The sequence below is a fragment of the Nylanderia fulva genome, unplaced genomic scaffold, assembly GCF_048542155.1.
Source record: "Nylanderia fulva isolate GAGA-0341 unplaced genomic scaffold, ASM4854215v1 Scaffold9, whole genome shotgun sequence".
In the NCBI taxonomy this organism is placed as follows: Eukaryota; Metazoa; Arthropoda; class Insecta; order Hymenoptera; family Formicidae; genus Nylanderia; species Nylanderia fulva.
The window spans coordinates 1,612,772-1,635,349 of record NW_028191026.1 but is presented as its reverse complement, the minus strand read 5'-3'; the positions used below and the strand labels follow the sequence as shown (position 1 = coordinate 1,635,349).

Below are 22,578 nucleotides of genomic sequence, written 5' to 3'. Positions count from 1 at the left end.
TGCATCTGCCGAGCAGTGCATAGCTCGACTAGACGACGTCGCAGCGACGTGACATATTTTTCGGGAAAATATCATCGACATTCTCCAACGGAGATTACTAGACGCGAAAGCACGAGTTTGACGGATAAACGCAATTGAAAAAAATTATACTTCAATTGTTACCGAATATTCTTCGCTATTTATTTATCGAGTTTGTTATTTCAATCGGCTGTTTAATAAAACAATTCTTCGAACGAAATAAATAATTACTTTATGTAGAAAAATCAATGAATAAATAGTGAATTGAAAAATAATATTTTTTCTCTTAATTAAAGATATGTAAATGCGAGAATGATGACTTTTGAATAAACTAATAAAAATTTAATGTACGCGTATGTATTAAAAGGTACATATATTAAAATTTTTAATGTAGGTAAAATAAGAAAAAAAGAGAATAAATAATGCTGCTCGAGGCAAATGCAGTAAAATTAATTTGCATATTATAAAGTAACTATAATATATTTGTGAAATATCCCAAACTATAAAAATATGAAAAATGTTTGGCACTTGCATAGTTTTGCGTTTAACATATCATACGTAGTGTTATTTAAAAATATATGTACCTATACATACGATATGATGTATAATTTACAGAATAAAAAATTCTGACCTTTTTCCTTTTCTCAAATATTTCCAATTAATGATCTTTTTCAAATAGCTCTCTACTATATTTAAATATAACGTGATATATTATATATTTTATATATTCCATTAAAAATACATTTATAATGGATAGGAAAAGAGAGTTTGATAAAAAATACATTTGTTTTAAAATAAGCCATTAAAATGTTTTATATATATGCATATTATTGCATATACTATGTAATAATTAGTTCATTTTTTACATAAATTAATATTATCTGTTAATAGGTATAAAAGAGTTTATATAATCGTGAATTATTAATCATATTTATGAAAAAAATAACTTTTAATATTTTTGCATCACATATCGCATTAAAGAAACTATAATTAAAATTGCAAAAGTGGTGTTATTTTGTAATTATCGGTTGAATGCAAACGCTTCATGAAATGCGGTTAAATAACGTGCAATGTCAACTGCTTTTCACGACTTGTTTAGCGATATAGTTGTAATATTAATTACATTTTAAATACACAATTACAAATTGCTAATGAATTTAAGGACAGAACATTAGTGTACATTGAGTAACTGCAAAACAAAGGAATTAAATAAGAATTACAAAATATGCATGTATATGAATCTCTTCGTAATCAATTAATGACGTCAAAAAATTATTATTCGCACTCTTTTATTGATTTTTAATAACTATTGAAAATATAATAATCATTATCGCTATTTAATGAATTTAGAATAATTTGATCTTGCCAGAAAACTCATTGCGTCATTATTGCACTAAATTATTCGGCACAGAAATAATTATTTTAAATTGCTTAATGTCCCGATGATTGTTTGTCCTGAAGATTGAATTTAAATTACAGTTTCTTTTTATCCGAAGGACATATCCGGTATTCATAGCGTATCTTATCGCTGCGCATTATAAGATCTATTCGTTTCATTTTCTACGGTTTATATTTTCTTTCTCTTTCTTCCTCCAAAAAATCTGTGAGAACGTACATATACATATCTATTTGAATTTAAATGCAGTTAAAATAAACAGACCTATATTTTTACGAAATCCCATCCACTTTTCATGCGATAAAGGGCATTCGTGCACGCGCGATGATTACGTAGGTCCCTTTTTCCTTGATATATCTCGATAGAAAACATACGAAACAATCCCACGATTCGCGTCCATGCGTGCCGATCTGTGAGAAGAATCGCAATTAAGAGCGTTGAAATAACCTGCCAGTCAGAATGAAGATGGCCAGGAAAGCGAAAGGACATCCGGTCGATTCACAATTGGCCTCTCTTATATAGGGGTGTTTCCTCTTTTTTTTTTTTTTTTTTTTTTTTGACGCCTTGCGCAAAAATAAAAAATACGTGGAGGTATCGATTAACCTCGAGTGACAATTGAATTATCTACTCGGTGACGAGTGTCTTTGGTAAAACCGCGAAAAGTCAAAGTTGCGTGAGCGATGAAGTAAAGGCGGAATATTTATTCTCTTAGAGATATATATATACGCGAGGAGTATACTTCAAAAGTCGCGGAAACTTCCGCGATGTACTTTTTCTTGGGGAGAATTATGTTACGCTCTTTCTCTCGCTTCCGCAACTTTTTCATTCGCGACATTAAATTTCTTAAGGCAAGTAAGCCTTAAATTATGTTACACGAAATTACACTCGAAACTAACTAAGAGGAACAAAGTTGTCATCTGCTTGCGTTCTAGGGAGGGCAAGTATAATTGCGACATTATATTTAATATATCCTGACGAATATATTACGAAGAAGATATTACGCGCGGAAGAAAATAGAGTCGCGGGAAAATTCTCGTTAAGATGACGAGGATTATATTTTGGCGTTTCTGCTCCGATAGCCACTTTATATCGTATATATGTAGACATCTATCATAAATCATAATTTCTCATCGGATCAGACTGCACCGGTGCTTTATAACCGCATAGAGCGAAAGCCTTCGACCGTGAAGAGTCGCACGATCTCAGTCGACCGTGACTTATAGGCGCCCCGTATATAAGCCCCAAAGCAAACATTTATTCGAGGAAAATCTAATATCTAATATATACGTAGTAACACGTTTCACCTGTAAGCTGTCACATATATCTCCTGTCAAGATAACTTTACCGATCGAAGGGTACGTCTCAATAAATTGCTCAGCCCAATGTGACTTTAACAAGGTTTCTTCCATGTGTCATTTTTTCGTCAGAAAAAAATGCGCATTATTTTTGTCGTCCCATCTATATATAACTTTCGATGTCTATATAACTTATCGATATAACTTTCTAACAAAATTTCATCTCACTCTCGTACGCGAAATATCTATATAATTATTACTATACACCGAAGGTTATGTATAATTTATTAGATATTGATCGATTTATTAAATCAATATGTTAAAAATAAACTTTCGAGACAGCAGCTTAACAAATTTGTGCTCTCTTGCGTATTTGGTTCCATTCCAGCCATTCTAGTCATTATCGCGTTCACAACTGGCACATTCATGAAATTCAATTACCGCAACGTGATTACACAGTGGTGCGACTAATTACGTAAATCGGCAGTCTAGGGCTCACAAGGAACTCGCCCTCGCTCGATACGGAATAAGACACGTTTCTTTGATAATATCGAGCGACGTCGAGCGGAGGTTGCTCATTGAAATTCTGCGGAGATACGGCTCGATATACACTATCTTCTCTCCGGTTCACTGCATGTCCCGATGATAGATGGAACAAACGAGATCGCTATTACATTTTGACGGACACATTGATCATGGTAAAGATATTTCTAATTTTACCGTAAAATCATGTCTTTAACTGGGAATTTATTATTACAATTTTCGCAAAACAATCTGTACTACAATGGGTTCTCGAAATACTTTCTATATATATAAAATGTCACCGCACCATCTGCTAATTAATGGCAGATTCTTGAGATTATATGGAGATTATTTTTCCTCGGCGAAAATGTCGAGAGAAGTCATCATGTTGCAATTTTTTGTAATTAACAATAAAGCCTCAAATTCCATCAAAGTAAATTCCACCTGGAATTAACCGAAGGATCGTTTTTGAATCGTTTATAACTCGAAAATTATTGATGCCTCGATATTTTCCTCTCTGATGAAAAATCCTCCTCAAATGATCTCGAGAATCTGCCATTATCAGGTGATGCGGTGACTTGGAACGCATTCTGTATAATAATTTCACGTATTAATATTCGTGTTAACCATATTTTTTAAAATTCATTATAAAACAAAACGGGATACAACAATAGCATATAAACTATAGAGAATCCACGGAGAAGGAACGTTAATTTTAAGTACCCGACTTTAATCAAGCGTTTATTATATTTAGTGCACGGTGAAATACGACAGCGTTGCTGAACGAATATAAGTTAACGAGAGAAAACAGTTTCACGATTTATTTGGAAAACACAATTATAGTCGATACGTCGATTTTAATACAGACCGCGAATAAAAGCACAATAATGGTCAATTATATCACTAGTCAACCATTGTATCGGCTACTACATCTATGCCAGCATTGTTTTCTTCGCGTATCTCTCAACGTGCTTCTCTCTAATTTAAAATAACAATACGAGACACATATATATACTACTGTTGGCCATATTTATGGCCAGTGTCTCTGGTTTATAAAGATTAAACGTTAGATGACTGGAAAACCGCAAATTCAGAGTAATCTCGTGCTTGAGAGATTTTAAGTATTTTATGTAGAAATTAATTTATATCTGCATCTCTACATAGAAAATAATTATGAAGATGCTGAGAGAATCGAGACAGAGAGATAAAATAATCGCAGTAGAATTATAGATAAATTTCTATAAAAATGATCAATATCATGGCGCACAAACCAAAAAATGGACAATAAAGACATTTTCTGAGATACCGATAGCCGACTACTAAAAAGTACCGTATTAGAAAACCGAGATATCCGGTCGGTCTTTTTACCCCTATATCGGCGCAATCTGGCTGAAAACTCCGGCGTGAATTCCCGGGATAATGTACGCGCCCCGTCGTTATGGTCTTTTTCGCTGCGAATTACCGCGGCTTATTCAACGGATATTCTCGAGCCGTTCGTTTCGTACTTTAATTCGAGGTCAGAGCCTTGACGCGCTCCCGATAATTTCCCACGAGCTTGCCTCTCGCGTCTTTCCGTACAGCGTGAGATTCCCCGGTTCGCGAGGAAAAGTCTCTATTATTATGCGACGACCAAGTGGACGAGGACGACGTGGAGGTGAACCGAAAGAGCGCGTCGTCTTTTAGGAGACTCCTACGTACGCCTTCCTTCGCTCGAATGAGAAAAGAGTCGATACTTACCGGCTGCCTTTGTGCCCCGTAAACGAACGTTCTCATTTCGCGTGCGATGCGCCACGACTGAACTGAATGAAATCGCCGACGAGGGGGAAATCGGCACGAATGGACGAGATAGAAAGAGAGAGAGAAAGGAGTTCGAGCTCTTTCATTCTCTTATTCGCGAGAGGAGAACGAGAGCTCTTTTGCTCGCGACCCGGATAAAGGTGAATTTACGCTCGAACACGAAAAAAGGAAGAATCACACGCTGGATCGAAATTATTTAAAGTGAGTGCGCCCGAGATCGAACGAGATTTTGCATGGACTTTCGTCGTCTTGTGCATTGTTCTCTCATTTTTTTTTCTCATCTCTCCGAGTCTTATCCGTCTTGGTGATGAAACATTTTTCGCACTTATTACATTTCGTTAAATTTAATATTTCATAATTTTGATTATTTAAAGTATCGATATTATCAATTGCATATACGCGTGAATTAATTTATTTAATAAAAATGAATTAATCGAATCTCTAATTTAAAATACGGCGAGAAAAATTAAATGTCCCCGATTTCTTTCATCGCGAATTGTTTCCTGGATCGTTAAGCCATACGATTCATCTTTTTTGGCTTACATGATTCACGACAAATCGTCAAAAGCGTAAATTCGCCTTAAGACTGAGACTCGGATGCGGACACAAAAGCTGGGAAGAAACGGCGCGGATTGAATTAGATGTCGTCGCAATGCTGGAAATTGCATTTTCGAGCGCGAAGAAGGGATCGTCTTTTCCCTTCAGAATAGGAGAGCAAGAGGAGGGATATAGAGAAAGGAGCATTCTGCATCCCCCTTGCATCCGCTCATTATGCTACCTTTTCATTGCAACTAACAGAACCCGCTCAATCGGGACGTGGAAAAGCGAGAAACGCGAGATTTGTTATGCCTGCGGATAACGACGTTAATATTTGACTGGTGGAAGATACGCGATAAGAACAACACCGAAGGAGGTTTCGGAGCTAAATCGACGATCCCGAGGGGGTAAATGCTTCCATCCGTACTAGAAGAACATTGTCATCGCGAGAAACCCCATGTTGACACATTCGAGCACTCGGAAGTCTTCTTTTTTCATTTTTGTATCGTCGGAACTTTTTCTCATTATTGGTATCAATCGTCTTCCATTCCGGAGCCCTTAGTAAATACAACACGAGAAAGGGATCGTAAAGAGGTTTTAATATATAAAATATACATTCGCGAAAGCGCAATCTATATCGTTCATTCAAATATGCGGATATACGTTTTTGATTTCTCTTTTTTTCTCTCGGATTTTTCGCGCAGCGAAAGCTTCCTTCTTTAGAAAATTAATAAATCCAGATAAGACGGACTGTGCGATTGGACGATGAATAGTGGCTTGATAAGTATATCATCGGTTCTACCGTGGCTCTAAAAATCAGAAAGAAGGAGAAGCGAGGTGATTTTATCGAAAATTCCGTGAGCCGGATCCACGCTTGAAATTCTAATGGCGGAACGCGGGAAGGAAGCGAGATCTACATAGAATTGGCCGTAATACGGTGGAAAGGTAAATATGTACGGTTTTCGCGCGCGAACGAAAAAGCCACCGGCAATCGTGTTTCAGCGCGGATAAAAAGCCGCGCGCTCTCAATAATTGATCGGCGCGCGGCGATTAATCGCGGAATTTATGCGGACCTCGGTGACGTTATGTATGTACTTTTCTCCACGTACCAGGGCCGATACTTTTGCTTTTCGATTGAAATAAGAATGAGGAACACGCGATTTAATCCAACCCCGTGCTGAAATAAACAGACCGGAGGAAGAGTCTATATATGTGTATATACATATATATATATATATATATATATATATATATACAGGGTGTCCCAGAACTGACGGAAAAGTTTTAATGGCAGATTCCTGGTATCATTTGAAGACGACTTTTCTTTGGTGAAAATGTTGAGGGAACCCATCATTTTCAGCATATTCCTTATTTTTGTTATTAAGTATCTTTAGAACTAAGCCTTATATTAAAATTCTATTAAAGCAAACTCTATCTCAAATTAACTGAAGAATGTAATTCTGTTAATATTTTTATTTCCACAAGGTTTAGTTGCCAAAAAAGCCTTTATCTTTGACTGCTTATAATTCGAAAATCATTGGTGTCTCGACATTTTCGCCGAGAAAAAATTGCCTCCGAATGATACCAGGAATTTGACATTAAAAACTTTTCCACTAGTTCTGAACACCCTGTATATATATACGCGGGATATTTCGAATTCCGTCGTTGTGCTTCCTTCCGTTCGTAAGATTCCTCCCGGCAATTTAGAGTCGATCTTTTCCTTCGTGTCTCCGTGTTCTTGTCTTTAAATTTTCTTTTTCTATTTTACACACACACACATATATATATATATATATATATATATATTTATAATGTCGGATTAAAGTTGAAACATCAAAATAACATCCCCTTCAAACCTTATGACAGATAATATTTTATTATCAATATTTGCGCGTGCTGGAAGTTATATAATTCTTGCAAATCACGAAATTTCCACTCGTTTAAAACTCGGAATTCATCGACATTTTTATTCAGGACAAATTTACTGCAAATGTGCGAAGAGCACGCGGCCAGCTATGCGTGAAGCTGTGCGTTGCGCATTGCAGGTTGAGCGAGAAAGAGTTGCGAGGCCAGTAACCGCTCTGTATTTTATACAGCGGATTTGCGCACTTTCTTTCGTTTTTTTTTTTTTTATTTAGAATTGTTATGTTTATTTCTCTCTAGGCCGATTATATGCGTTTTCCGCTCCGCGTCAATTAAGAATCCGCTGAAAGCTTTCGCGCGTTAAGGTAAATTTTACTTAAGCAATTGGCTGACTCTTATTTACCTCTGCACATCTGTAGAGGTATGTTTATTGCGCCAATTATTTATCGCTTTTCCGCTGTTAAGCTGTACTCTATACATTCGAGGCAATATAAAATAGTTATAACGATGCGACGTTTTCAACGCGATTTATGTTCATACATATATTCCAAAAGAGTTGTTATTTATAGTTGATTTTTATGTCACAAAAGAACTCGAGAATCAAACGATTAAGAGATTATTGGCAACAAAACATTGCAGATTGAAAAAAATAAGCTGTGCGCACATTTGTACAATATTTCATTAAAAAATAAATCTTGCATTTTTAGAGAAAATTCTAACAAGATTACTTCTTATCCAATTTCATTGCGTCGCATACATTTGTATTCGTCGTTAAAAAATAATTGATAGACTCGATTGATCACTAAACAAGAAAAATATGAAACATTTATTTTGCCATCACCCTTCTGTTTTTTTCAAAAATATATTCATCGAATGAAAAGAGTCACAGTCAACTTCTAACTTGGATTCAATTTTCCATCGCGGATGAGACATTTAATTCCACAGGGGTGGAGATAAAAAGCTGAGATTTTTTCACTTATCCCACCTCTTTGTCTACATAAAATTTTTATTCGGATAATGCCGGGGAAGCTTTCTCGCGCGTACTCGATATGAATTCAATTATAAACTTTATTTTCGTATTTCTCGTCTATTTTTTTCGAACTCTCGGCCACAGACGGTAGCAGAGCGTCGCGTCGTTTTAATCCGTTCTCCACAATCGCGGCCAATCATCGAATCCCTTTGGACGAATCCGAATGTCGACCGTCGGTCGAACCTGCGCTACAAAATTAAACGGCGCCCGTCGAATCGCGTTCAGCTTTCGCTCGACCGACCGGCTCGGCTCGGCTCGGCTCGGCTCACCTATATTTTATTGACGTCCGGCTGGCGGTATTGCGTAAATTCGCGGACGGACTAGACGACCGCCCAAAACCCAATTTACACGATTCACTCCGAACGATCATCACGGGTGAATCATTTCAAGTGCGTGTGGCGTGTTCCATGAACGCGCGCGGGTTTTCGCTTAAGCGCGTCATCGCAAATCCACAATCAAATGCGACGCGTTTCGCAGAAATTAATGGCCTTTTGAAAAATACAAACACGAGAGACACAGAGGGATTTGTTCGCATTCGAGGAGAGAAAAAGAGAGAGCGCCCGCCATTGATTATATAATAACACCGGGTTTTGTAATGGCATAACTAAATCGTTCATTTTCACAAGACTGCGTTCAAGCAATTTTCATCAATTTTATAACAAGCGCAAAAATCGGATCTAATAAAACTCACTTGTAGAATTTTTAGAAATTATATATTTCTAATGAGATATAAAAAACTGTAACAAGTACAGTAATAAGAACTTTCACTCCCTCTCTTCCTGAATATTTTATATTTTCAGTGTATTTTAATATCACGATATATTTTTTTATCTCAAGAGAGCGTAGAATTTATATATAAATAATATATAGGTATAGTATTTTATTTTTTTTAATATTACGCAATACTAAAATGTATATGTTATTTAATGAAAACCTATGAAATCAATATTGTGTTTAATTTAGCGTGCTTTTTACAATAAAACTGTTCAAGAGAAGTTAATATTTCTGCATTCAAATGCAATTAGTAACAATAATTCATGATATGTGCCAAACCTAACATAGATTCACTACAGTACCTATGTATGGGTGCAATGATGAATGATAGACACGTGTCTCTTTCAGGCAAAACGCGAATACAGTAAAGAGAGAGAGAGAGAGAGAGAGAGAGAGAGAGAGAGAGAGAGAAAAGAGAACCAGTCGAGGTATTGAAAAGCATTGTTGATTCAATTTGGCTAAAAAACGTGAGCTATGTCGTTTCCGATATAAACGATTCAATTGTAAATCACTTCACATAGTCTACACCGAGAGTTTTCATTTCTGCTGCAATATGTATATATTATATATATTATATACATATATATTTTTTTAATAAGTCACCATATGGAAAAATTGTCAAGAGAAAGAGAATTTTATGTGTTAAAAACAATTTTTGGCATTACCATTTTTCAGGATATGTAAATTATAATTTATAGTATTTTTTGCAAAATTGAGGCGCAATTAATTCTATACAATTTTCTTTAATCAATTAAAATTAATCACGCCTCAATTGTGCAAATAATATAAATTCTAATTGATATTTTGAAAAATCGGGGAGTCGTGTAAATTCATCTGCAACGCTATCGTTAATCGAAAAGTGGTAGAACGTGGACCGATTTTGCGTGCGGTATCGCGTTGCGGCCAATGGACGCGGAATACCACACGTTACAGGAATTATCGATCATATCACAGGCAAACCATCCGATTACATTGATTCTTCCAGCGGCAATATCGGTAAGCTTAGTGGCTTGCGTGATCGTTAACATTATCGGCATAATTGTTCTCTTTCCCTTTGCGGAGCTTAATCGATCCGCCGTTAGCATAAAAGAGCATCGCTCGCGATGCTCAATAAGGCGGGAATCGCAATCAGAACTTCACTCGCCTGTTAAAAATGAGAAATTACACGAACCTCGGCGATTACTTCGGTTCACCGGCAAGCAACGTCGAGCGAGTTTTGTATCGACACGGGTCTGATACTTATAGAGAAGGTCTTTCTCGACTCGTGTATAATAATCAGCGGCATGGACTAAAAAGTGGCAGGATAATATACGATTAAGGTTAATTAAGCAAGACGATGAGACGCAACTGCAAGCAAATTACGACTGAATGACGGAATCGGAAGTGAATGTGCCGTCACGCGATAAATGCCGGATAACCGAGCGGCTATTAGTACGCCATGTATAGTTATCGATCCCGAAGTTACGAGTTTCTAACTGAACTCGATTCTACGCTTGTGCATTTTATCATTAATTGGCTCTGTTCACTTTTTCTCCTCTATTTTAAACGAATGATAGTCTTAGAAAAACCCGAGATATGTTTTTACAATTACATCTTTTTGTTCCGTTTAATGTCAGATTCAACGAGATTAAATATCAGCATTCAGTTACATTATACTTTGTTTGTTATAACGAGCGGTATTTTAATTCCAAAGATTAAGCGCTAACATAAATTAAGCATTCTCTGTTTCAAATATATACACGAACTTTTTATTTCTGTTTTTATTTTCAAATTATGAAGAAATGAATTTTTTTGCGCTCGCCGTTGCGCAAATCTGTCTGTAAAATATATAATAAATTTGCTCGCGCCTTTTAGAGCGTTAATGAAACTTTTAACTATTCGTCTGAACACGAAATCGATTATCGATCCGCGCGACGGCGGATATGGGTATCCGTAAATTTCACGCAGACAATTTCTGCAGTGTAATAAAATTTGTAATTTTATAGTCTATATGGCACATCTCATCTCCCATTTTACCTCACCTCATCCTTTTTATCCGAGCCAGTGGAACGCGCACGCAAAGCGGAAAACACGGGCTCGGAGCTTATCTTTACTCCGCGGGGACGCACTTTCGAACCGAAATCATCTTTATCTTTCTGTTACAGGCGACGCCGGACAATATTTCCGGATTAGGCCGATCAACAGCTCCGTGCTAGAAGGCAACGAGGTGACGATTCAATGCGAGGTGGGGAACCGAGCCGGTACCGTCCAATGGGTCAAAGACGGATTTGCCTATGTCATACAGCAGAGTGAGTTCGATAAGTTCGAGTATCAATAATTTTTACCCTGTAAATGCGCGACTTTTCCGGAGCGGCCATCAAATTCACGTCGATGCTCTTCGTTGGCGATATTTCCTCGATGCACATAACAAGAGAAACGTTTCACTGGCGGTCGTTTTTTAATTTTTAATTTTTAAATTGCAAACAATGGGTTTATTAAATTAAATTTAATATAAATTTCAGTTTAATAAAATTTGCTAATAAAAATTGTATTCCCTAATTTATTGCTCATTTTTTTTACTGGAATTTTGAATTCAATTTTAATCTTGAACAATGAAAAATGTTAAACAGGTAAAAATTGTATTCCCTAATTTATTGCTCATTTTTTTTACTGGAATTTTGAATTCAATTTTAATCTTGAACAATGAAAAATGTTAAACAATTGCGATGAACAAAAACAAATTCTATTCTATTATAATGATATTATTTTAAGGTATAACGTAATTTTCCAATGAGAGAATTTCGCTGCGGCATAGGCGTAATGAATTTTGCAATACGATGTATAATGCGTAATTTTAATTTAAAGTTAATTTATATATTGTGGAATTTTTATGAAATGAAAATTATTTAACTCCACGAACCATGTATCTACATCTGGGCTGCAACAATAAATCCACTTGAAAAGAAAATAGCTTGGAAAGCTTTGTATTTGATATAAATGTATAACAAAGGTTAAATTATACGTAATTGTTATCGCAAGAGCGCAAACCGTGTATGTTAAATTCGGTAAAGATAGGTTGTTTTGTACTTGTGCAATTAACGCTTCGGGAAAGCCACTCTAAATCCACCAATTAAAACCACGCTCAACAAAAGCTGCTTATGTATTTTCAATGGGAAATTGTGTTTTCGTTTCACTAAGGATTGGTTTACACAGGAATTTTCGGAAATACATTAACGCGCTAATAAAGAACCGCCGTGTTGCTCTGTTGTTTCCTATCTGATTTCATGGATTTACATCGCGATGCAACATCACAATAATATACAACGTGCAACATACAGATGCATATTCCTACGCGAAAGTGTTACATAGTTTAGTTTATATTGTATTTCAAATCTGATCTTCAAACTGAAATTTTGTTGGAACATTTTTAATGTTATTTTCAAAAAGAACATTTTTACAAAATCTAATACAGTTTGAAAAAATTGAAATAATCTAATTTTCTGCGGCCAACAATTTAAAATTTAAAGAGACACGCGAGAGAGAGAGTCAAGTATAAAAATTTTCCATTCAAAAACGAATATTTTTCTCGACAAATTATTAATCTGTAAGTGGCTAAATAATTTTCTTTGCGCGCGCATCTCGAAGAAAGAGTTTGACATATCGATGAATCAAGAGATATCGACAAGTTGTGAAAATTTAATCTCCATTTTAAAAAGCTATATCCGATATATAAAATGACTTTTACGATAGTAGTTAAGGAACCTAGCGGCGGCGTGGATTTATTATTCAAGCCCAGCTGTAAAAATGGGGACCTCGCGCGTATATACAAGAGCGAACGGATCATCGACGCTGCCGAGCGGTTAATTATCCGGCGGTCTCGTCGACTTCCGGCTATCGTAATCGCATCGTTTCGCCGAGAGTGCTCGCATACCGGGCGAATAAGCGCGTAATAAACAGAGAGCTGGAATTAGAACTGCGATATTAGCTGCGTATCCGCTCGTAAATCACGGTTCGCTCCTTAGCCGCAGGACGAAAACCATTGACCAATCGATTCCGTTCAGTCGCGTTTAACGAGAGCCTACGTACAACAACGAAGCGTAACGATTATCCGATTAATAATGTTACAGACGGCGAAATCGTGGGCCATCCCAGGCTGAAGCTGATCGGTGATCAGCAGGCTGGTATTTTTAACCTACAAATCACCGATGCGTCTCTGACCGACGACGGCGAATACGAATGTCAGGTCGGACGATACATGCGGATCAAACCGATTCGCGCCAACGCTCACCTGATCGTCACCTGTGAGTCCAACTATGATTTTGCACGAATACCAAATTTTACTCAGGCTTGTCCAAGTTGGTTTTTATTTTGTTTCGATTTTTCTTAACGACTTCTCGTTCTTAATATCATTTTTCGGATACGACAAACATAATGCTGATTTAGACATCTGATGTCTATTGTCTTGTGTATTTCCTCTAAAAATTTGGATAAGCCTGGGAAAATTCGATAATTTAGCATGTATTTGTTGTTTGAAAAATGTACATAGAAACGGAATATATTTAAGATTGAGGAAAAGTCGGTATATAAAACGTATAAAATATACGTCGTACGTTAATTAAAATTGTCTTAACACAACAATGTGTCTTGGACGATCCGAGGGGAAAAATACCTGCTCGTTCCTGCTTGAGAATAATCGCGGCCGTGTCGCGCTGACGATAGTTGTTCCAGCGACACGGGCTACGCCCGTTAGTTAAAATGCAAAGCTTGCCGTAACACGAATTACAAACTCGCGATCTCGAAACCGCGCTTAAAGTTAATTTACGCGGTCGTACGAACGTTACGTTTGTGTGTCGCCGCGAAAGAGCGACTTTCGGGGTTTCGCGGGAGCAGTTTATACGCCCTCCGGCAGGCCGACGACGACGTCGACGTTTGTTGGTCCGGGCGCATTTCCGTGCCATCGACGATGTCTTTCTCTCTCTCTCTCTCTCTCTCCCTCCGTCTTTCTCTTCCGTCCGTAAATTTATGCAAAAGTTATTAAACGCGACAATATGCATTCACCAGCCAGACCGTCGCGCAGCAAACTAGTTCGCGAAGCGGAACGAAGCTAGTTTTCGCGCGCGCGCAAGCGTACGAGCGACCTTTCCGCCGCGACACCGGGACTGACGTGCTCGCTTTTGAGGGATGACGCTTTAATACCGAGAGTTCCGCGGGATCACGAAAGCTCGTCGGGACCATTCACCCCATTTGCTCCATTCTTTTTTCGACCCGCGTTCGCGAGAGCAGAAAACATCACGCCTCGATACGTTATGACCAGAATGCGCGCGTTGTTCTCTCGCGAGTACGTTGCAAAACTAATTCCGACGCTGTTTCCGCCGGCATCGATAACAAACACGTTCGTACAAAGACGGTTTTTTTCACCGCGAAAATTTTTATTTATTTATTTATTTTTTATTTGTTTAAATACGCAATTGTAACTTTGACATATACGTATCTTTTATCGAGTCTCATTGTTAAAAAAAAGAAAAAGGAATATGTAAATCTTTGGAACCGTAACTATAATTTTAATCAGCTGAATCTTCTCTTCTCTCTCTCATCAGATGTACGTATAAATTATGGAAGTATGAAATTACCATAACGAGAAACTCGTCGAGTCAATATGACTTATCTACTTAATGCCTCAGTGATTTGGTGAGCAAGCTCGAGCTTCCCGAAACATGACCTATTTTCCGCGACAGATATTCCATTAAATTAAAAAGAGAATACATTTTATTATCTTTCAGTTTCTCTTTCCCGATATAAGAGTCTTTAAAGAGAAATTCTGACAATTTTCTCATAAAATTCGAAAATGTAAGAATATATAAGAATAATTACCATGAACGAGTATATGAACTAAAATAGCGATACTTTAAAAAACCATTACACTTGTAACTTTGAATACTTTTTCCCTGGAATTTCCAGGCTGTATACGAAGCGATTATGGCTGGAATATATTAACCACGATATGCAAACCATCCGTTCTCTCTCGAGAGAGCAAGTCGAAGGGACGTTTCGCACCTGCGCTTTTAATAAAACCGGGCACATTACTAAATCGTCATATCCGTCAAATCAATCTTCCTCGTTGCGCACGTCCGCGTTCATTACCATCGCACACGTATCACGGTGATGTTGAAAATACACGGCGACGGCGGGCAGACACCGTCGACGATAATCCACTGCGGGTCAAATGGATCATCGCGCGAAAATCGCGCAAATCTCGAGCGAGATCGTTAACGGGGCGACATCGAGCCCCGGTAAATCTCATGCCCGAACGCGCCTATTTTGTTAACGCGTCTATGTGTTTGTGTTTGTCTATGCGTATCCGCATATTTTACGTACACGTTTGTACGTAAAATGCGCATCGCGCAAACACACAGGCGCAATCTCGGCGTCGTTAATTACGGCGCGTAACGGTATTTTCTCGATCCCGTATACCGGTAAACGGATATAATTGTATTTCGCTTTACTCTCCATCGATACCCGACCCGTGTCGTCGTCATATTTCCTCTGCCTTAATAATTCAAATCGATTTCCCGCTCGTTTCCCCGCATCGACCGTTTTGCCGCTATTATCGCCAAATAGCCGAGTTATCCTGTCGCGGACAGACTTACAGGCATTCGGCCGTAACAAGTTTTGTGAAAATAATTTGGTCGGAGAAAAGGTCTTCTATCGTTTACGCGCGAATGAAACGCACTTAACCGACAAAATGCAGATCGATTACAGCTCGGGTAACTGATCGATTTTGCAACACTTTACTCGAATAAATCGTATTAATCAATGAAAAAAAAATACCAGTCGATAATTAAGAAAATACGATAAATTTGACGCAGTTATTCAGCAGAGAAAGACTAATTGTGATAAAGGATGTAATAAATTCGGTATACTTTCTTCGATGAGAAATATCGACAGATTATAAAAGTAGATCTACCAGAGATGTTTTACATAAAAAATTAAATGTCCAAGATTTAATCTATTCGTGTTTCATAAATCTGGCCATTTTATTAATTGTTACGAAATCGTAACATGTTTTTCTACTTTGAAACAGCAATGCATAAAAGGATGAGAGGTAACAAATGCATATCTCATAACCATTTGAAACTCGCACTTCTCGACAACGACAATGCACGTGGAAGTATTCCCATGTACGTGATTATTCTCGCGAAAGAGACTATTAACACGCGCGTAATGTGGCTTGCGAGTATTATTGTGTGCCTGTTTCTTAAATGAAACGGCAGTAAAAATACGCGCGTCCGGGTATTCTCCAAGATGGGGAGCGAATTTTCCCATTTGCGTTTCGATGATGTCGGCTATGATAATGGCATTTTCTCGTGACAATAACACGCTTCTCGGTATCTTTAATTGTTCCAGAGTATCATCTGCATAACAAGAACGGCATACAAATCGATGTAATTTCATGTACCGCGGAATATCGAAAGAGAAACGAAATTGCTGTCTATTTGTTGCTATTATTATTGTTATAAAAGCAAGTAAGCCTTTAATCTCTGCAAAGATTGTTTTAAATTGCTCAAGAATGTATAATAGATGAATTCCTCCTTTGTTAGATTTATAATAAATATTGTTCACAGAACGAGTATAAATTTATTAAGATATATATAGACTCCACACAGGCGTGATTTTTTCCAGAGGAAATTAAGTGGAAGAAATTAAATTACAAATGCTATAAACGAAAGTAAATTTTTTATATTTTATAATAGAATGAGGGGGATATCGTTTTTATCTATCTTCAATTTCGAATTTTGAGTGACATAAAAAAGATCGCGCCCCATATCCCTTGACTTGAAAAAAAAAAACGCTCACGTATCTCTTTAAGTATTGGACAAATTTACAGTGTGATATACGTAAAGAATGAGGAAGAGAGAGAGAAAATAAGGAGAGAAAGGCAGGACGAATAAAAATGTCTGAGTACGAGGGGACATTTCTTACGATCCAACGAGCAAATGAGGGAATTTGTGGTAAAATAGGGTGAACGAAAGTAGTCGACATCTAGATATACCGGAATAAGATGCCGTTGCTTTATTAAAAATAGCAGACCACAGAAACTTCTGATGAAATGTTTAATCTCTCTGCCGGCTTAAAAAGAGCACTGTGTAGTAACATATTAGCTTTCCTCTTTCTAGCAATGTTATTTAATACGATGAAAGTTTTCTGCGATTTTACGTGAACTCTTCAATTTTTGGTGAAATAATTTCGTTGTCTTTCCACATTCGACCGTATTTTTGCATCTATTTTAAATAAAGATTTTAGAAAATTGCCATTTTTTATTTTCTTTTGTTTTTTTTTAATTTCATCTTCTCTTCCGACTCCTATATCTGCCTTTATAATTTTACACGCATTTATTTTTTTTCTAAATACTGTCGATAACATTCTTAACTCGGTTTGTAAAAGTTTTACTCTCTTAATTACTTTTAACTTTTCCAATTATTCCCGTTGTTTACTTTGTATTTCGATGTCATTATTCTTACGAGTTTCTAAAAAGCTTTCTTTATATATTTAAAAGTATCCGTCTATCAAGTTTGCTAACATTTATGTTGAACGAGATGGAATATCTCTTTAGCTGAATAATAACAAAGTATATTTCCGATAATATATACGCGCAGATTTGAGATTATTTTATACGCATTCGATATTCTGAACAATTCATTACATATTGACTGACATTTCTACAACACAATTTACGTATCGATTAGTTAATACTCTCTTTCTCGTTGCCGGGAGTAGTGTGCAACAATTGTATAAACGTCATTCACAATGCACGCTACAATCGTTCGTAACAATGCTCCATTATAAACATCGGGCAATTTCGGATAATCCAAGTCGCGTTTACCAGCGCGTGTCTGTCTTATGAAATGAAATCTAGAACATCCACTACACTTATTTAATAAATAATTATCGTACAAATAATGGAGATTTTCGCGTAACGCATACACTGAAGCTGTTATCAGTTACAAGCAGGATGCAGACGCTTGATAGCAATATATTCAATAAGAGAAATTTTTGAAGAAGCATAGCATCTCGCAACGTCTTGCGTTTTTAATTAAAAAAAATTACTCGCATTATTTGTATGGGATAATATTTATTTCAATATTGCCTAATAAATCATATGTTTGAAACAAATAAATATTTATCTGTTTTGACAAGAATTTTCTTATATTAAACAACAATTTTTCACATCAAATCAATATTATTAGTTTGAAATAAATATTTATTCGAATTCAATAAATTTTTTTCAGTGCACCTAATTATCTATGTTGTATTATTTTGAACTTATAACGACGAGTTTTTTCCTCGCGATTTTCTTTCATATTTCTTTCGCGAAAAGGCAAGCATCGTGCGTCATGATCGGGGCGACAAGAGAGACAGAAGGAAATCGAATCTCGTGAATTATTCGTCGGTAGAAACGCAACGTAAAGTTGCCTCCGTCTGTCGCTTTTTCCCGAGCACGATTTTGCGCGCGTCTGACCATCCTATCGTTCCTCCTTTTTCTTCTCATTCAAGACACGTAAGCTTGTGGGATATTCTGGACCATTTCTTGGACCGTTCAGGACCAAGACCTTTGGTTCGATACGCGTGTTTCTACATATGTGCATGTGAATAACGTGACACGCATTATGTATGCGACTAAGATTGGAGGATCTGCTCGTCGCGTTTGAAAAATAAAGTTTTGAAAACCGAAAGATGTATATATACGTCGGAAAATCGCATGCGTGTTAAAATTCGCACGTTGTTCCTTTCTAACATAAGGATATGCCATTATATTCAGCGAATGTAAGATAGAGACTTGACAAATTTGAAAAACTCTTTTTATGACAATATAGGTATAAAATATGTTTCGTGATAGCGTAAAATTTATCAAAATCTGAAGAATTTTCTAAACGTGATATTTGGTATATTATTTTTTTGACATCAAAATATACATCGTAAAAATTTCAATGATCGCAGAAACGAATAAATTCAAAAACAAATATTTTTCGCGGAAAGGAAAGGGAAACAAATATCTCGCGAGTCAGACAACCCTTCCACCTCTATATATTCGCGTTTTTGCTCACCGAAAAAAAAAGAATGTAGAAAAAAATGTCCTGTATCTTCGAGGATTACATGATCGCATGTCGCATCTTCTATCACAATGGTTCCTGAGACGCTCGTTCCCGCTTATCATCGCTGCTCACGTGGCCATTATGCCCGCTTCGCTCATTTTCGACATATATCGCAGGTTTCGCATTTGATCGAAATATCGCGCGTCAGGGGTTCCTTCCGCTATTTACGAAAGGATGCTAGAGGCAAAAAAGATCAATCGAAATCGGCCGAACGCGCGTCTTTAAAGCGGCGATATATTTTTTTTCCTCCTTTTTCCTTCCTCTTTCTCTCTTTCACCCTTATCTTATCCCTCTCGAACGCAGTTAAACGACTGATGCCGTTCAGTTTTCCAGCAGCAGCAGCAGCAGTAACGGGGTGTCGCGCGTCTCTACGAGTGGCATTTATTTCCTCTCGCGTGCGCGTGCGCGCCTGCGGCAGTTCCGCAAAGGAAAAGCTCTGCTCGCCCTTCTCGTAGGTACCCCTAACACAGGGCCATCCGCTTCTCTCCATTACCCTCTCTTCTTCTCACCCCCGTTGTATATACATTATTCTTGCCGCCCGGTCGCCTCGCCCTCGTTCTCTTTCCCTTGTTCGTTTTGTCTCTCCTTTTCTGTCTCGCGATGCTACGGACGGCTTAACGGTAAAAATGAGACTTATAAGACGCCCCGGCAAAGAAAAATACTTTCTTACCGGACCAAGACGCCGCGAATAAATCCCCGGTCACAAATGCGAAGATAAAAATGACACCTAGATGAAATGTAGCTGTAAAATATAAGCAGCGAGCTATGTAAGATAGATCTACCCGTGAGATGTATAAGAATACGATCCATAGTGTCGATGTCAGTTTATGTCATTTATATTATTATATATTATTGACGGGAAAGGATCGTTCCTAATCAATTTTTATGACGAAGGCAGATCAGGAAATAGTAAAAAAGAGGTAAAAGTAAATTCGTGCCAAATAATTACAAAATGATATAAATATCACGATGAATAATGTAATCAGCATTTAAAAAGCCCTGCGTGCATTAAATCGCTTGTAATTCGTCATATAACGCGGCAACGCATGCGTTAAGAACCCTCGTGAGAATTATTTATTTTACTTTTTCATCAATTATATGATTACGATCGATTTGCTCTTCTCTCCAGAGCATAAAATAAAGTTTATTTTTTGTTCTCCAACATTTTTTTGTCCTCGTAAATAAATTCGACACGAAATTCTATAGATTCTTCGATTACATTTAAATGCGAGGAATTCGACAGCGCTTTCGGAGTTTGCAGGTGTATCGCGAACTAATGTCGTGTGAATGTCGCGTCTGTGACGAGTACGAACGCAACTAAACGTAGCGAATGCTGTTATAGAGGGAGCGAGAGAGAGAAAGAGAGAGAGAGGGTGGAGAGGGAGAGTTCCATTTGTCGGTAATTAACTTTGCAAAACGTCGGCGTTACGCGCGAAGGGTGCAGCCGTTAATGCCAATGACGCCTGACAGGAGACGCGGCTTGGCGCTAACGCGATTGTGTGTACACACACGCGTGCGCGTGTCGTAACGCACGTAAATGCAATTCCGTGGCGTTATCACCGCCGGCGAATATAATTGAAGCAGCGCGAAAGAGATAATTTGACAAACGTGCGGCGAGACGTTGCGAACCGGGATGATAAAATTAAGCGCGATATAGCAAAAGCACATCGATAAAGCCTTAGCCGCGACTATGTCGAAGAAGGCTAATGTCGGGGGACGCGACGCGACATGAATAATTTTACGATAAAATAGCCATTTGTCATAAAACTGATATACGCGCATCCACGTGAGTTTATACGAAAGAAGCTTCGCAAAATATTTTTGCCTTAATTGGAAATCGATTTTTGTATGTTTGTCTTGAAATTGAAATTTTATAAAAGAAAGGAAGAAAAATAAAAATCAGCACCATCCACTTGTCATATTTATTATACATGATAACGTAATCATTATCGTGGTTATTAACATTGTACACTATTTTTCTTCGTTTACGTTTCGATCTCATTTCTTATGATGAAAATATATTGGCGACGCGGATTTGCAAATTTAAATGGGTTTCAAGAAACAACACGAAGGGCGGCTTGCGGAAGGTAACTGCATATAACCTGAATATCCCGAGCGCGATGGGGAGCGCTCGTCTAACGCTAATGATGCATCTCGCTTTTCTCTACCGCGAAGAGAAGATAACTCGCGAGGTCGGCGAATGGGAAATGAGCAGTAGTGTAGCTATTCAAGCCGATGTTTCGAAAGATTCAGCACCCAGTATCTCCTCGATCATTTAATGTTTAAGTTTTATTCATTTCTTTTTCTTTATTATATAATTCTCCAACAATCACACATTCGCGCTGGCTACTAAAACTCTTCTGATCCTTCTGATCGTTTAAAAACAATTTTGCAAATTAAATTCGAAAATATATCTTTGGATAAATTACGTAAAAATGGAATTTTTAATATTAATGAAAATAAAAGGACGTCTTTTCTCTCGTTTTTCTTTCTTTTTTTTTTTTTTTTCATTTTTCCCCGTCAGAAAATTTTGTTCAAAAGACTCGAAACGCATGGCTACATCACTGGTAAGGAGAACACCCTGCGGCAATACGTAACCGACCCGTGAGTTTGCCGCGGCGTCAATGAACCGCGACAGCGACGGTACAGCTGGTGTGTAACGCGGTTGCGTTTACGTTCCCGTTTATATCACTTTGAATTTTCGCGAGAAAACGCAAAATCGCACGCGGCGCGCCTCGCCGCCGTCACAGGAGATAATTAAAAAATGTCGAATGTGTGATTGAAATTGGAGGAGAAACAAACACAAAATTAGCCAAATGTAGAAACGAACGTATTTAAAGTCCTTTAATTAATTTTGGAGGAAACCAACATGAATAAACTTGAAGTCTTTTTTTTACAGCCATAGTACGTTAGATTATAAGAACAACCCCCATCTTGAATATATCATAATTTTATTTAATCAGATTTTTCTAACATATGTTATTATATATTTAACAATTTTGATCAGAAAAAAATGTTGAAATCTTATTTGCTGGATTATTGACAGAAAAACAATATTTCATATATTTGTATTTAAAATATTTGTGATTGACTGTTGGGGGTTTTCGAAATATCCGCGATAAATTGTAGAGAATACGTTTCTTCCATTGAGAAATTTGTCAAACGATACAACTTGTTGCCGCGACTGACAATTGAATTGTTGCAACACGAGAGAAA

At 37.3% G+C, this 22,578-nt stretch overlaps 1 protein-coding gene across 4 annotated transcripts in view; it reads left to right on the top strand.

Annotated features, from left to right (window-relative positions):
• Positions 1-22,578, top strand: part of sns (sticks and stones) — a 258,920-nt gene that overhangs the window by 179,235 nt on the left and 57,107 nt on the right. For all 4 annotated transcript variants that reach the window (XM_029323023.2, XM_029323024.2, XM_029323025.2 and 1 more), the window contains 2 exons: positions 11,377-11,520; positions 13,339-13,512. In XM_029323023.2, coding sequence (XP_029178856.1) covers positions 11,377-11,520; positions 13,339-13,512 — 318 coding nt within the window. The remainder of the gene's footprint in view (positions 1-11,376; positions 11,521-13,338; positions 13,513-22,578) is intronic.